A 12,972-nucleotide genomic window follows, 5' to 3' on the forward strand; every position below is an offset into this window, starting at 1 on the left:
AAAAGTTTCTTGAGTTATCGTGCTAAACCACATACATACATACATACATACATACATACATACATACATACACACACACACACAAACGCTACTGAAAACATAACCTTCTTGACGAAGGTAACAATAATTATTTCAGTTTGTGCCATTTACGTGGTATAGCTGTTTTGTGTAACGTCGTCTCTCTCTTCGTTTCTGTAATTTCTGTCTAGCATCATGTATTTGATACAACAGTTACAGACGAAGGGCGCCTATTGTGTGAGTGTGGCAGTGCGTTAAATATCCCTTTTGATTATCATGTGCAGTGTATCACATTTAAAACACGCATGCTGCAGTGAACAGAACTGGTCGTTCCGGTCTACACAGTCTAAAGGCGCAATGTGGAGTGTCTGGTTTGACCCGGGCGAGGCAGTTGCCAGAAGCGTGTTGGATATTATACAGGCTGAAACGGCGGGGTCAGACTGGGCGGATGTGACAGTCTAGCTTTGCCACCATGTCGTCTGACATACTAAAAGACATCAGCGACGAGTTCCTGCAGTGTCAGGTGTGTTTTCGCACGTACAGCCGCCCCAAGCTGCTCGGCTGCTTACACACCTTCTGCGAGGCCTGTTTAGTGGACCACGTGCCCGAAGGCACGTATGACATCACGTGCCCGGTGTGCTCACAGACAACTCCCCTCCCCCAAGATGGCGTTTCTAAACTCAAGGAAGACTCCTTCATATCTAACCTCGTGGCGACTGTTGGCGCGAAGAAGAGGGTGCTGGAAAGGACAGGGAACATTCCCTGTGAGGGCTGTGACGACAAAAAGAACGCGACTTCGCGATGTGTCGTCTGTAACGACTTCTTGTGCAGGAGCTGCGTCACCGCCCACCGCAAGATGAAGGTCTTCCGAGGTCACCTTGTCGTCAGTTTCGACGACATGAAGAAGGGCCTGTTCGATGAGTCCCCCGAGCTGAAGAACGGACCGACCTGCGATATCCACGAAGGGGAGAAGATACGGTTCTTCTGTAAGACCTGTGAGATCCCGGTCTGCCACAACTGCACGGTCCTGGACCACAGCCTCCCCAAACACCAGATCAGCAGACTGAAGGCCACATCCGAGGAACTCCGTCGGGATATGCTGCATCACCTCAACGAAGCGACCCGCCACAAGAGCACTTTAGACCGAAAATCACACGACATAGAACGGAAGAAGGCCGACTTCCTCAAGCAAAATGAAGACACGTGTCATCGACTAGAAAAGAAATTTGAAGAGCTGACGCACACTATCGACCAGCTTAAAGAGAAAGCGCTAGAGATGACGAAGACGAAGGCAGCCATCAAGATACAAGAGCTGGACACAATGAAGGAGAAAGTTGACTCCTACAGGTCCAGACTCAGCAGTGGCTGTACCTACGCGGAGAACATCCTGACCAGAGGCTCTGATGCGGAGGTCGCCGCGGCGTTCCACCAGATGAGGGAGAGTCTGAGTGAGGGGGTGAAGTGTTCGCGCCGGACCGACCAGTACGACCCTGACCTGACTATGGTCTGGGCTGACGTGTACGACATGGAACTCAACAGGCTGCTGGAAGAAGTCAGAGAGGTTCTGTGGAGGGACGACGGTAAGGAAATGATTTACTCTGCATTTTCTAGGAATACTTGAAGCGCACTGTGAGCATATCAAAGCCGAAATCGATCTTTCTGTAATAAGGGAATGGTCCAGCTCCGGTAGCCTAAACTTATAGCTAGTAACTCGAAACAAAACGAACGTTCATGTCAAAGGAATCATGCTTCCTCCGAAATACAGATGAAGAGTTGTGAGTTGATTTTATGAATGACATCCCAAAACTGATGCAGCCACACGAACTATACATTGTAACAGATGTCTGAATTTTGAAACCTAAATGAAATCTAAGCAATCAAACTCAAACCTGACCGACTCAAAGGCATACCAGTCGATAATCAAGTCCTTTCATACTGTCACATGTTGTATTCACAACTCATCCACATTGCCTTTTCAGACGAGATCGCAGAGATGGTACAGCATACAGAAGGGACGTTCAAGTTCACGGTGGAAAACTTCACGTCCCTCCAAGACACCGCCAGCAGCCCGACCTTCTTCTTCAACAACTTCCTAATGAACCTGGAGTGTGAGCCCGAGTACAGCCCTGAGGACGAGGAGGGGAAGAACCCGTTCCAGACGCTAGGCGTGTTCCTGGGGTGCAAGAGATACACACAGGACAGTACCTGGCCGTGCGATGCTTCGGTAGACTTCAGGATACTCCCGAAAAAGCCCGGCGTGGACTGCCATAGCGTACACATGGAACACAAGTTCATAGAGAAGGACCGGCCCTGGGGCTACCCCAGGTTCATTGCATGGAAAGACGTCTGTGATGAAGAGAGTGGGTACATCCGCAATGACAGGGTCACGTTTGAGGTTTGTGTGAAAGTCAGAAACAAGGGAATGGACTCCAACGACTCCAACTTCTACAAACTGTTGTTTGCTTAGTTTATAATTTTACTGGAGCTGAGGGTGACCAATAAGATTGACGATTGATGCTGAATCACTCTAGTTTGACCTTTTGTTGCATAGATAGTCTTGGTTTTACTTTAGGGACTGCTTACTGCTGTGGAATGATTTATAGTCTGTGACAGGTTTGCTATCCCATGTAGGGAACTGGTTACAATTTGAGCTTGTGTTGGTTGTGACGCAGAAGAATTTCCTTATCTTTGAAAGAGAAATTATTTACTTTAATTCATTTGTTCCCTTTCCATTTGCCACTGTTGTGATAGACCTTATCCGGACTCTTTTCTGTCATCTGAGGTAATCAGTATACCTTTGCCTTTGGGATCTGAGAAAATGTACGGGGTTGCAGGTTTGTGCATTGAAATAAAGTTGACGCCTTGGTTTTCAGAATATGTCACTGTATTATCTGTTATATCATTCATTCTTTGTATCTTAATTTTTTTCTGAAATGAACAGTCTATCAAACGTCCATTCACTTGCATGCATTATGTGAACATCTCAAAGTAACTTCGAAAGCAATGTGACTTGTGGCAAGGATAGACAGGCTGGTATTTCCTGGACCATACAGAAGCGCTCCCTGATAATATGTCACCCAGAGATGACAGCAGATCAGGTCTCATACTCACTCACTATCCGGTTTATTGTCTAAAGATGGGGAATTGTACCCCAGTCATTAACATTCATTATGGCAATTGAAAGTCTTATACTTACAATGGCAGCATGTAAGTGTTAGGATCATAACAAAAAGTAATGAATTGGTTTGATAATCAGTCAGAAATTGTATTTAGGCAATTAAAATCATAAAAATTTTTTGTCATTTTTGATGGGACCAATTAAGCAATTAAACTTGTTACTTAGAATGAAAACTCAGCTGGTAATATGAACAATGCATTTCTAAAGGTGGACCATATGCATGTTCTATGGCACTCTAACAACTTTTACAGGTACAGAATGATATAGGAACTTTTTATCTTTCATTTGAACAGTTCAATGTGTCAGCTGGTGACTCAACACTGTCCTCTTGTTCATCTGCAGTAGCACAACCAGCTTCTCTCTCATCACTCCTACTTTTAGCCTTCCCCAGGACCTTGCCCAGTCTCTTGATGAAAAGGTCCACATCTGTTTTTGTCATTCCTACCGCAGCAGCAGCAGTCAGGTAGGCACAGGGGTAGTTGTCATGGTGAGCCCCAAAGTTCTTAAACGTGTGACCTGCAATGTCCTTGTCTGAACCAGGCGCTACAACTCTGGATAAAATGTGCAACAATGGTGGTGTTAGGGTAAATAAATGTGGCAATATTATCTTAGATTTCCTGGGAAAATATACCCTATCAGATAAGTTGTTTGCCTTTTATGATGACTCCTTTGCTTTCGTGGATTGCAAAGTGTGGTCCTATGGATAACAAACTCATCTGGCATATTGGCATATACATGTTCATCATCATCATCATCAGTCGACCCCCCTAGGGGACGGGGTTTGCCGCTGCACCACTCCTGCCCACATCTCCCGATCTGCCATGGCTGACTTTAAGTCCTCAATGTCGTACCCAGTGTCTCGTGAGAGAACACTGGGGTAGGTCAGTTTTCTGCAGTGTGTTTTCCCCCTGGGCCTCCACAGGATAAGTGAGGAGATATACATGTTATTCAGTCTATTTGCCCAATTTCTACTACAGTATTTTCTAGCAACCCATTGAAGTTTGAGCCTAAGTGCTAGCAGACCATCTGTACTGACTTGACCTGTTATTCAGATTAAGAGCAGAGGTTTAGCTAAATCTGATAATGTAGCAAGCCAAACCATCAATTCCCTTCCAGTATAAAATACTGGGTGAACACTGACCTTGTCCCTGACACACATCTGGTGAACAGCATGGCTCCCAGCTGGGTCACATCCTTCCCAACATGCCCTGCTGCACTGCCTGACAACGACATGGCTGGAGTAAAGGAACAAACTGGTTCACTTCACATAGCAACACTTGTGGATAAAATACATTTCATGCATGGTAATGCAGGTCTGTGTACCTGTGCAGTATACTACCTACCCATGGAGATTGGGTTGTGAGGTGTTTTAAGAAGCCTCTCTCCTTTCTCTTCTGCCACCCTGGACAGTTCTGCTGACAAGTACTGAAACATTTCCTGAAAGGAAAGGCACTTTGTTGAATACTGATTTTCTTGGAAAGATTTTTAACACATTTCATCTAGGCACAGCACTAAAAAAGATCCACATACTATAACTATAAGTTTCCATTAAACAACTACTAAGACAGGGGGCGTCACTACCTAAAACCTGTATATGACTGTCTCTTGTCACGTGATTATCCCATCAAGTCACGTGACAAGAGAACTCCAAGACGAGATCTCAATCGGGTTGAAGAAGAGACAGTGTAACGTCTCGAAAGCTCCCCAGCATAGCTGAACTTTGTTGTGTGTATTCGTATAAATATTTTGTCAAAAAAAACTACTAAGACATCTTTTCCTTCTCAATTCACCATGCAGTAATATTACCTTTCTCTCAGCCAGGAGCTTCTTGTAGCCACTCCTGCCCAGTGACATCAGAGTGATGAACAGATCTATGGATGGAGAGGCAGAGGCCCGTCCTGTAACAGACAATCCAACATGGTTCCCAACTATACTGCAATGGCTTCAAAGAAACACCATCATGAAACTGTCGCCATGTGGTGAGATTAACCATTTTCGTTTCTTTAACTCGGGAAAGTCGAAGTTCAAATTTTCAGTGAGGGTACCATTGTGGAAACCCTACGCTTTTCTTGATACTGAATATAGTCTCAAGTTTCACATGTTATTTTAAAGAGCATATTTTCCTTTCTACTTTTGGGAAAATGAGCTTATTTCTGTGTATACCTGGGTACATTTTGCTGACCTCTGCGATGAATCTCTCGTCAGGTCCGGCTATGATGGACCCGCCCACCGGCACCATGAAGTTCTTATCAGTGCTTTGGATGAAAGCATCAACTCTCCCAACCCTGCAGGCCTGTTGCCATGGTGACACAGGAAGAATTCAAAGGAAAAAAAACTGTTTAAAAGTTAGATCCTGATAGACACAGATACTGAAACAAGAAATTACATGTAAATAAACAAAGATATAACTAAATCATTTAAACTTGTTCCATTATGTACTCCAATGTTGCAAATAGACCAATCCCATATACCACCCACTCTCTCATTGTTAGAAATGCTAATTGCCATGCTATTATTAATTGACCTGCTAATTGCGATGGGCAGTCAAAACTGTTGTATTCTGACTATATTATCCAAGCGTATCTCACCTGTTGTATAAGGTGCATACACTTGGATGACTGGACACCGTAGGCATTGTTGATCACATGAGGTACGTCATACTTCTTACACAACTCAGCAAGCTCCTCTAATCTGTGACAACAACATTACAGCACATTGGGTTTAACACTAAAACATTTCAAATGCTGCTCCATATGTATCTAAGCATTACACATTTTGAAATAATAGTAATGAAACTAAGCATTAGAATCTAAGATAAACTAAGAATTTATTTTTTCCAAGAAAAGATGAGATCTCCACAGTGAGTTACCTGTCGGGTACCCTTGGTGCAAAGCAGCTGGTTGTTGAGTATACACAGAGAACATTTTCTGCCCCTAACTCCTGCAGTTTGTCCTCCACAGCTGCCAGGTCTGTCCTCAGCTCATCACCCTCCAGCCTGTTCTCTATCACAACAGCCTCAAAACCTGAGGGAAACATGCAGAACAGGCCAACAAAGGTTACTGTTTCTTAGGCTACTTCTGGGAAAGGAAGTATTGCCTTGGGTGGTGTATTACATGATTGAATTACATCATACAATCTCCTCCAAAGTTCCAATTGCAATACATTTTATGAAAACCCAAAACACTTCCTGGAGGTCTGTGAGGGTCACAAAAAATCCAAAATAGTTCCCAGATGCCTGATGGAACATGTTAGCGACATCAACAATGCCGTATCTCAGCATATATTAATAACTCTGATAGATCATATAGATATGACTTGATGTGTCCATTAATAAAGTCAAACTTTTTCATTTCTAAGTTCAAAGTTTTTACAGTTTGTTTGTGTCATGAGGAACAAAATGTTAAAAAAGCATATGAGCAACATATAGACAGCATTGCTGCTCTGTACTAGCTTGGCATTAACAAGTGGCCATATATGTAAAACCCACCTGCAGTTTTGATGGCCTTAAAGCAGGACTTCTGGTCAATCCGTGGCCAGAGGACATACTTGGCCTGCGGACGCTGGTGTCGGAGAGTCAGCAGACACAGGACGATGCCCATCCCTGTTGCCATGGGAACCAGCACACATGCAGCTGCTGCCCTCACCCCTGGAGTTACACATGGCAAGAAAACACCGTATATACAATAGCACCCAGTCAAAAATATGGTGCACACAATGTGCATCCCAGTATTTCAAGTCCTGCATTGTAGTAAGAAGAATACCACAGTACAAATATCTGTTCTGACCTGGGACCTACCTGCCAGTTTGATGACGTCCAGAGCAAATATGTTGGCCAGCCTGTTGAGTAGGCTGGAACCAGCCGCCTTGGGCTGGATGGCAGAGATGTCCCCTGATCTGCCAATACCATGACCAAGTCTTAAGGAAGGGAACAAAGCAAAAAACATTTTCTCAATTTCATGTAAGTTTATTTGAAATGTATGATTGTGATTAGTTAGAAAGAAAAGACTTTAATACCAATGTTCATCAGGTTCTGTGCTTTTGATTCACTTCTTAAACCCTAGGCGATTAAGGAGGTAACATCCTGAATGCTTAGAGCTATGTACACTCAAACCTGTACAAGGGATAGCCTCTACAAAAGGACCACCTAGCCACATTTTGGTGGTGCCTTTGATACTTTTTCGTATTGACAGAAGCACTATCCTGCAATTTAAGTGACCACTTTTCCACATGGTCCAATATTTATTCGTCTCCTGAACGGGCAGTTTTGACTACATGTTATTAGATGTATATTGTGGGTTCCCCTGTGGTGTCCCCTTAATTAGACAAAGTTGTGGTCCTAAATTAGACCATATCTGTTGACCAGTGGTGTGGGTCAGTGGGTCAGGTCACATTTTCCCCATACCCTACTGCCATATTGCTGTATCTTTCAGGCAGTTGTGTATGATAAGGTCAACATTTTTGGCTCAAATTGGAGCAAATATTGAAATAATGTGGGAAGTGATTTTGACACTAGATGATTTATACATGTAACGTTATATAAAGGTCAAGAGACTCAAGACTGAAGGTACCACAGCATGTGCCAGGTGGGAGTGAGATACACCATACAACCCCCTTCATACCGTAAGTCTCCATACACTTCCCCATGGTCTTTGAACTTGAAGGTAATGAAAAACCAACTAAAGCTACTTCATTGGAAGCCTGAAATTTCTGATGTCTTGTTGTGTAGTAATAGTTGAGACTAAAAAGAATGTAGAATCTTTAAGCTGACCTGAAGTGCCTCCTGTCCACCAGGCCAGACGCCACGCGTGCCTCGCGCTCCCCCACCCCACAGTTCCCGGGGAAGTTGTTACTGTCCATCAGGGCCAGCTCACGCAACACCAGCTCGACGGTCGCCTCGTCCCAACCCTCCTCCGGCCACTTCCTCTGCAAGTCAGGTTATACATGCTACTAGGTCAGGACCGGTCACTCAATAGCAATATCATATGCAGCAATGAGATAAATATAATTGCAGCACCTTTCCCAATTTGCAAAAGTTAACAGTTTTATTTGCCAATGGATATCTGTTTTTGATGGGAGGGGCATGTTGTTTGAGTACACAAGAAAGTACATACATGTATCTCTCTCCAGGAAAAAAAAGAAACAATTCAAAGGTTATGTATAAGGAAATTGCATTCATCTTCTAATTAATTCAGTTTAGCCAACAATTGACAAAACACATGAAACTCACATGTTCCAGTAAGGTCCTGATCTGATTGGTCAGCGACTGCTTGGCCTGGTGCGCCTGCTGGACATACGTCCTGTCCACCAGCCTCTCGGCCAGTCCGAAGCACTCACTGTTCATACTGGACACTTAATTTAGACACGGGGCTGGGCTATATTCGGATCTGGCCCAGATATGCCACCAGCTCAAGATATGTGAACTTTCTTGGAAGATAAGTTGGTAGGAGGAGTCGGGCGCGCTATATCTGGAGAGCTTCAAACGCAGCCCTTGACGTCAAATTACTTGGATGTGATACAAAACGACTTGAAGAAATCAGTCTTAGTAGACATTTGATGCATCAATTGATTATTACGACCATTGCCTCATTGTGAACAGAGAAATCACCTGAGCCTTTTCACCACTCAAGTGACCCCTGGTTTAACCGCTGATTAAAAGTAGTGCAGTCATGAAAGGGGTCTTAAGCAACGAATGAGTCACCTTTGCTCCTCAAAATGTCTGCAATTCTTATGATACTTTACGGTGGCAAAACTGACCTGTAACATACAGAGATTCTCTTACTATAAAATGCCCCATGGTCGCGGATTGATTTTGTGTTTCTAGAAATGAATGGGTGAAAGGTCAAAGGTAAACCCGGAAGTGAGGAGAGGACAGTGTAGGGAGGGCGAAACGCCGCTTGTTTCTCGGACACTCGCTGTTTGTAAGGCTTTGTGGTGCTACACAGCGTCTTACAGGTTTGTGTGTAGCTTTTTACTCCGTTCAGTAATACGACTCGTACGTAGTTTAGGTTCATTCATAGCAAAATCCCTTTACGACTAGCCGCGCCGACTGATGCAGGGCTTTTCTTGCTTGCAGTCGCCGCGGCTACTTTACGACGTGTTAGCGGAGGGCTACTTCATCTTCAGCTAATGAATCCACCTGGCCTTCATATTTTGAATATACATATTAACGTTATATCTAATAATATATAACGTTATTATATCATTTAAAGCTCCTTGGTTATACGTTTATGTAACGTTATGTGAACCAAAGTTTGTGTGCATGCTCTTACAGCTGTAACCATGGCCACCAAAGAAGACCCGTCGTCTGATTCTGATCATGATCAATTTGAGGATGCTTTGGAGGAAATCCAAACAAACTCCTCCCGCCATCAGAAAACAAACCCCGCAGAAGGCAAAGGCAAGAAAACTGAAGATGGATCTGGCAGTTCAGAACATCAGACAAACCAGAAACCTCTAGATATGAACAATGTCAAGAATGATGATGTTACTACAACTGAACTTCTCACTGGTGAAATGGTTCCCAAAACGGCTGGAAATCAGGAAATGAAAAGGAATGATGGTACTGAAGATTCTTTCTTTGACAGCACCACAAACATACAATCAGGACAGTCAGGAGAGGTTAATCAATGTAGAGAAGATAATCACCATGAGGAGGGAAACAAAGAGGGTGTGACGGGAAACAAAACAGTGGATGAATCCCAGAATGAAGAGATGACTGCAAATAAGAATGAAGAAGAATATGAATCAAATGTATTTGTTGAGGAAGGAGATGATGCAAGAAATAGTGGAGAAATGGAAGAAGTCACAAGAGATGATGACATAAACCCAAAACCCTTTACACGGTTGTCGGAGAGACTGAATGAAAGAGAAACTGAAGCTTGGGAACAAGCAGAGGATGAAGCAGCAGCAGTAGAGGAGGATGAAGAGAAGGAGGAAGAGATCTTTGTGGATGAGGAATACAAGAAGGAGATGGAAAAGGACATGACAGAAGAAGAAAAAGAGGTCAAACTTCTGATTTTACATTATGAAAAATCCCAAGTTAATCTTATGCCTTTATGTGAGGCAGTTTTTTATTGTCTTTGTGAATATTTCAATATAATTGCTTCTTCCTTTTGCACAGAGTTCCTACATCAAGCTACAGTACAATAATGTATCCCTATGATTATGTCATGTACCAGTAAATTCTGTGACTGTGTGTTTACAGACAAGGAGGCTGGAAGCAGCAGACTTAAAAGCCCAGGGAAATGAACACTTCAAAAAAGGAGGTACGTACAGCTATAAATGTTACCTTTTCTTGTATACTGATGGTGAGAATAGGAGTTAGAGAGACATGACACTTGTTTCCCTTCACACTAATAGACCATAATGTTGTTTTACCGGTATTGGCAGACTTCACCACAGCAATGCAGACATACACCCAGGCCCTGGTGCTGTGTCCGCTGTGTTACGAACAGGACAGAGCCATCATGTACAGCAACAGGGCAGCATGCAGAGTCAAGCTGGTGAGTGGAAATGTCAGCACAGCATTAGGAAATGTAAAGAATCCTTTAGTCACTTTTGGTATATACCGGAAGTGTATTTCATTAATGTTCAGCATGTTGTTTAGTTGTGATCAAATAGTTGCTTGTGTAACACCCCTTTCTGTTTATACCTATTCACAGGAAGAAAATGAAATGGCTGTTGAAGATTGCTCTAAAGGTGAGATGACGCATTATTGACACTTCAGATGTCAACAAGTGCATGTACATCAACTTCCAGCACTCTGTAATGTTGTGTGTGTTGAGGCTGAAGTAATTTTTTGTACCACATGTAGAATACACCTTTCTTTTTAATTCCCCTATATATCCTTCTACTAGAACATGTACTTGATCACAAGGATTTCAATGGTAGACTCTGTGGCTAATCGATCCCTAACATCTAAATCAGCCTGATTTTCATCAGTAACGGTTCTTCAACTCCCCCTCTGTCCAGCCCTGGAACTGCAGCCTGACTACGTGCGAGCACTGCTGAGACGTGCACAGACATACGAGGGTCTGGAGAAGCTGGACGAGGCCCTGACAGACTACCAGCGAGTGGTGGAACTGGACCGGTCCTGCCATGTGGCCAGGGCTGCCTGCATGGTCAGCCTCATGCTCAGTGCTTCTGTTGTAGAGGGCTCCGTGTGTAGAGGGGTTCATATGAAGTGCAACTATGTGAATCCAAGGGAAATAGATTATGTGATGATGGTCAAAATGTATCATTTCTAGGGCTACAAATACTAGGTGTACACCCTTACACCCTTATTCTTTTGTACACCCAGTATTTTGTGCACCTAATTGTTGACTGTGGATGCACTGGTGTACCTAAATATTTGTGTAGTCTTACACATATATAGAGAGAGGTACTAGTATATACAGCACTAAATCTAAATCTTTTTATGTTTGGTGCACTGGTGCATTCACCTTTTCCTCAAATGAATCTCTGCTATGGTATGATTTCTTCCAGTTTTGCATGTCTGCTCAAATATTTTTTTTTTTTCAATCACGTGCAGAGACTTCCCGATGAAATCAAGGAGAGGAATGAGAAAATGAAGGCAGAAATGATGGGTAAGGAAAATTATACATGATCCAAAAACTGAATAGTCCCAGTAACAACTTCTGGCATCTGAATTTTAAAGCCGTAACCTAGTGAGTTGGTCTGTGGGCTTAGCATTGTAGTGTCTCTAACTTTAAAGTTAATTCACCAGATTTGTATTAGCTGCAGCATACTAATATGTCAGTATCAGCAAGTTGCAGTACAATATGGCTGATACAGTCAATGACACCTTCCTTAGTGTACAATCTGTCAATTTTTTTTTGCTCCAGTTTTCCTCAAACTGACTCACTTTTGCGTGAAAACCCTCTGACAGCAGTGTTCTATTTTCTTCCCCTGACAGATAAACTGAAGGATCTGGGCAACATGGTGTTGAGGCCATTTGGCCTGTCCACAGCGAACTTCCGTGTGGACCAGAACCCGGACAGTGGGTCCTACAACATCCAGTTTGTACAGAACCCAAACAACAATGACGAGTAAAAGGGAAGATATAGGGGACATGGATTACTACACCATGCTTCTAACAGCCCTCCCACTGAGCTCCTTTTGGTAGTTACAGGAATGGCAATGGTTTTCTCCAATTAAGAGTTGTATAATGACCAAAGGCTCCTGGACAGGAGGCCCAATCAGCCCCTGTCACAGGAGACTGTGTAACACAGTTGTGGACATGTAAGCAAATTTTGTGCATGACATCTGGACAGCTTGTTGCATTGTTCTCTTTGAATTAATTTTAGGAGACAAGGCACTGATCACTTCTGTATGAGAGACATGAATGCTGTTGCAGTATACAGTATAAACTAGACATGAAATATTTTATGGCCATGCTACTGGTGCATAAGTCTCCCTCACATCATGATTTGAAGCCCTTTTGCAACTTTGCCATTGAATGTTCTAGATAGTGTAGTTCACTTTGCACACATATGTGCAGATCAGCATTTAAAGCAAGAAAGTTCAGTCCAGTAAGGCTAAGATAATTCTGGAAATCTTGTCATCCTGTTGTGCCCAATGTTGACACATTCTGGACCACCCGTGTCTTGGATGTTGTGTTTACCATATTGTTCTAATAGCAAGGGACCTCTCCGTTTTATTTTACTTCTTCTCAACTGGATTTGTCATAAATGGCTGGATCTTACAGAACAGCTTTGTTATGGACTGTAGTTTATATGCACAAATAAATGACCAAGTGACTTTGATACTCTGGTTTT

At 43.1% G+C, this 12,972-nt stretch overlaps 2 protein-coding genes across 4 annotated transcripts; one reads left to right on the forward strand and one right to left on the reverse strand.

Moving 5' to 3' along the window:
- The first annotated feature begins 324 nt into the window (after positions 1–324).
- Positions 325–12,958, forward strand: LOC109478494 (tetratricopeptide repeat protein 1-like). Of its 3 annotated transcripts, XM_019780065.1 has the most exons (8): positions 8,832–9,148; positions 9,468–10,198; positions 10,401–10,461; positions 10,586–10,698; positions 10,858–10,894; positions 11,168–11,316; positions 11,727–11,781; positions 12,111–12,958. In XM_019780065.1, exons 2-8 carry the CDS (start codon positions 9,476–9,478, stop codon positions 12,245–12,247), a joined length of 1,275 nt encoding a protein of 424 aa, XP_019635624.1. In that variant the 5' UTR covers positions 8,832–9,148; positions 9,468–9,475; the 3' UTR covers positions 12,248–12,958. The 3 variants fall into 3 exon arrangements, with proteins under 3 accessions (XP_019635623.1, XP_019635625.1, XP_019635624.1); XM_019780066.1 differs by lacking the exons at positions 8,832–9,148; positions 9,468–10,198; positions 10,401–10,461; positions 10,586–10,698; positions 10,858–10,894 and adding an exon at positions 351–1,598; XM_019780064.1 differs by lacking the exons at positions 8,832–9,148; positions 9,468–10,198; positions 10,401–10,461; ... (3 more) ...; positions 11,727–11,781; positions 12,111–12,958 and adding exons at positions 325–1,598; positions 1,998–2,517.
- Positions 3,235–8,798, reverse strand: LOC109478495 (O-phosphoseryl-tRNA(Sec) selenium transferase-like). Its single transcript, XM_019780068.1, has 11 exons — positions 8,424–8,798; positions 7,965–8,119; positions 6,993–7,111; positions 6,684–6,842; positions 6,066–6,219; positions 5,785–5,887; positions 5,360–5,489; positions 5,003–5,094; positions 4,540–4,633; positions 4,338–4,431; positions 3,235–3,747 (listed from the first exon to the last, which is right to left on the reverse strand). The coding sequence occupies exons 1-11, from the start codon at positions 8,535–8,537 to the stop codon at positions 3,471–3,473; spliced, it is 1,491 nt and encodes a 496-aa protein (XP_019635627.1). The 5' UTR covers positions 8,538–8,798; the 3' UTR covers positions 3,235–3,470.
- Positions 12,959–12,972: the final 14 nt, after the last annotated feature.

The sequence above is a fragment of the Branchiostoma belcheri genome, unplaced genomic scaffold, assembly GCF_001625305.1.
Source record: "Branchiostoma belcheri isolate BF01 breed outbred unplaced genomic scaffold, Haploidv18h27 scaffold44, whole genome shotgun sequence".
NCBI classification, from domain to species: Eukaryota; Metazoa; Chordata; class Leptocardii; order Amphioxiformes; family Branchiostomatidae; genus Branchiostoma; species Branchiostoma belcheri.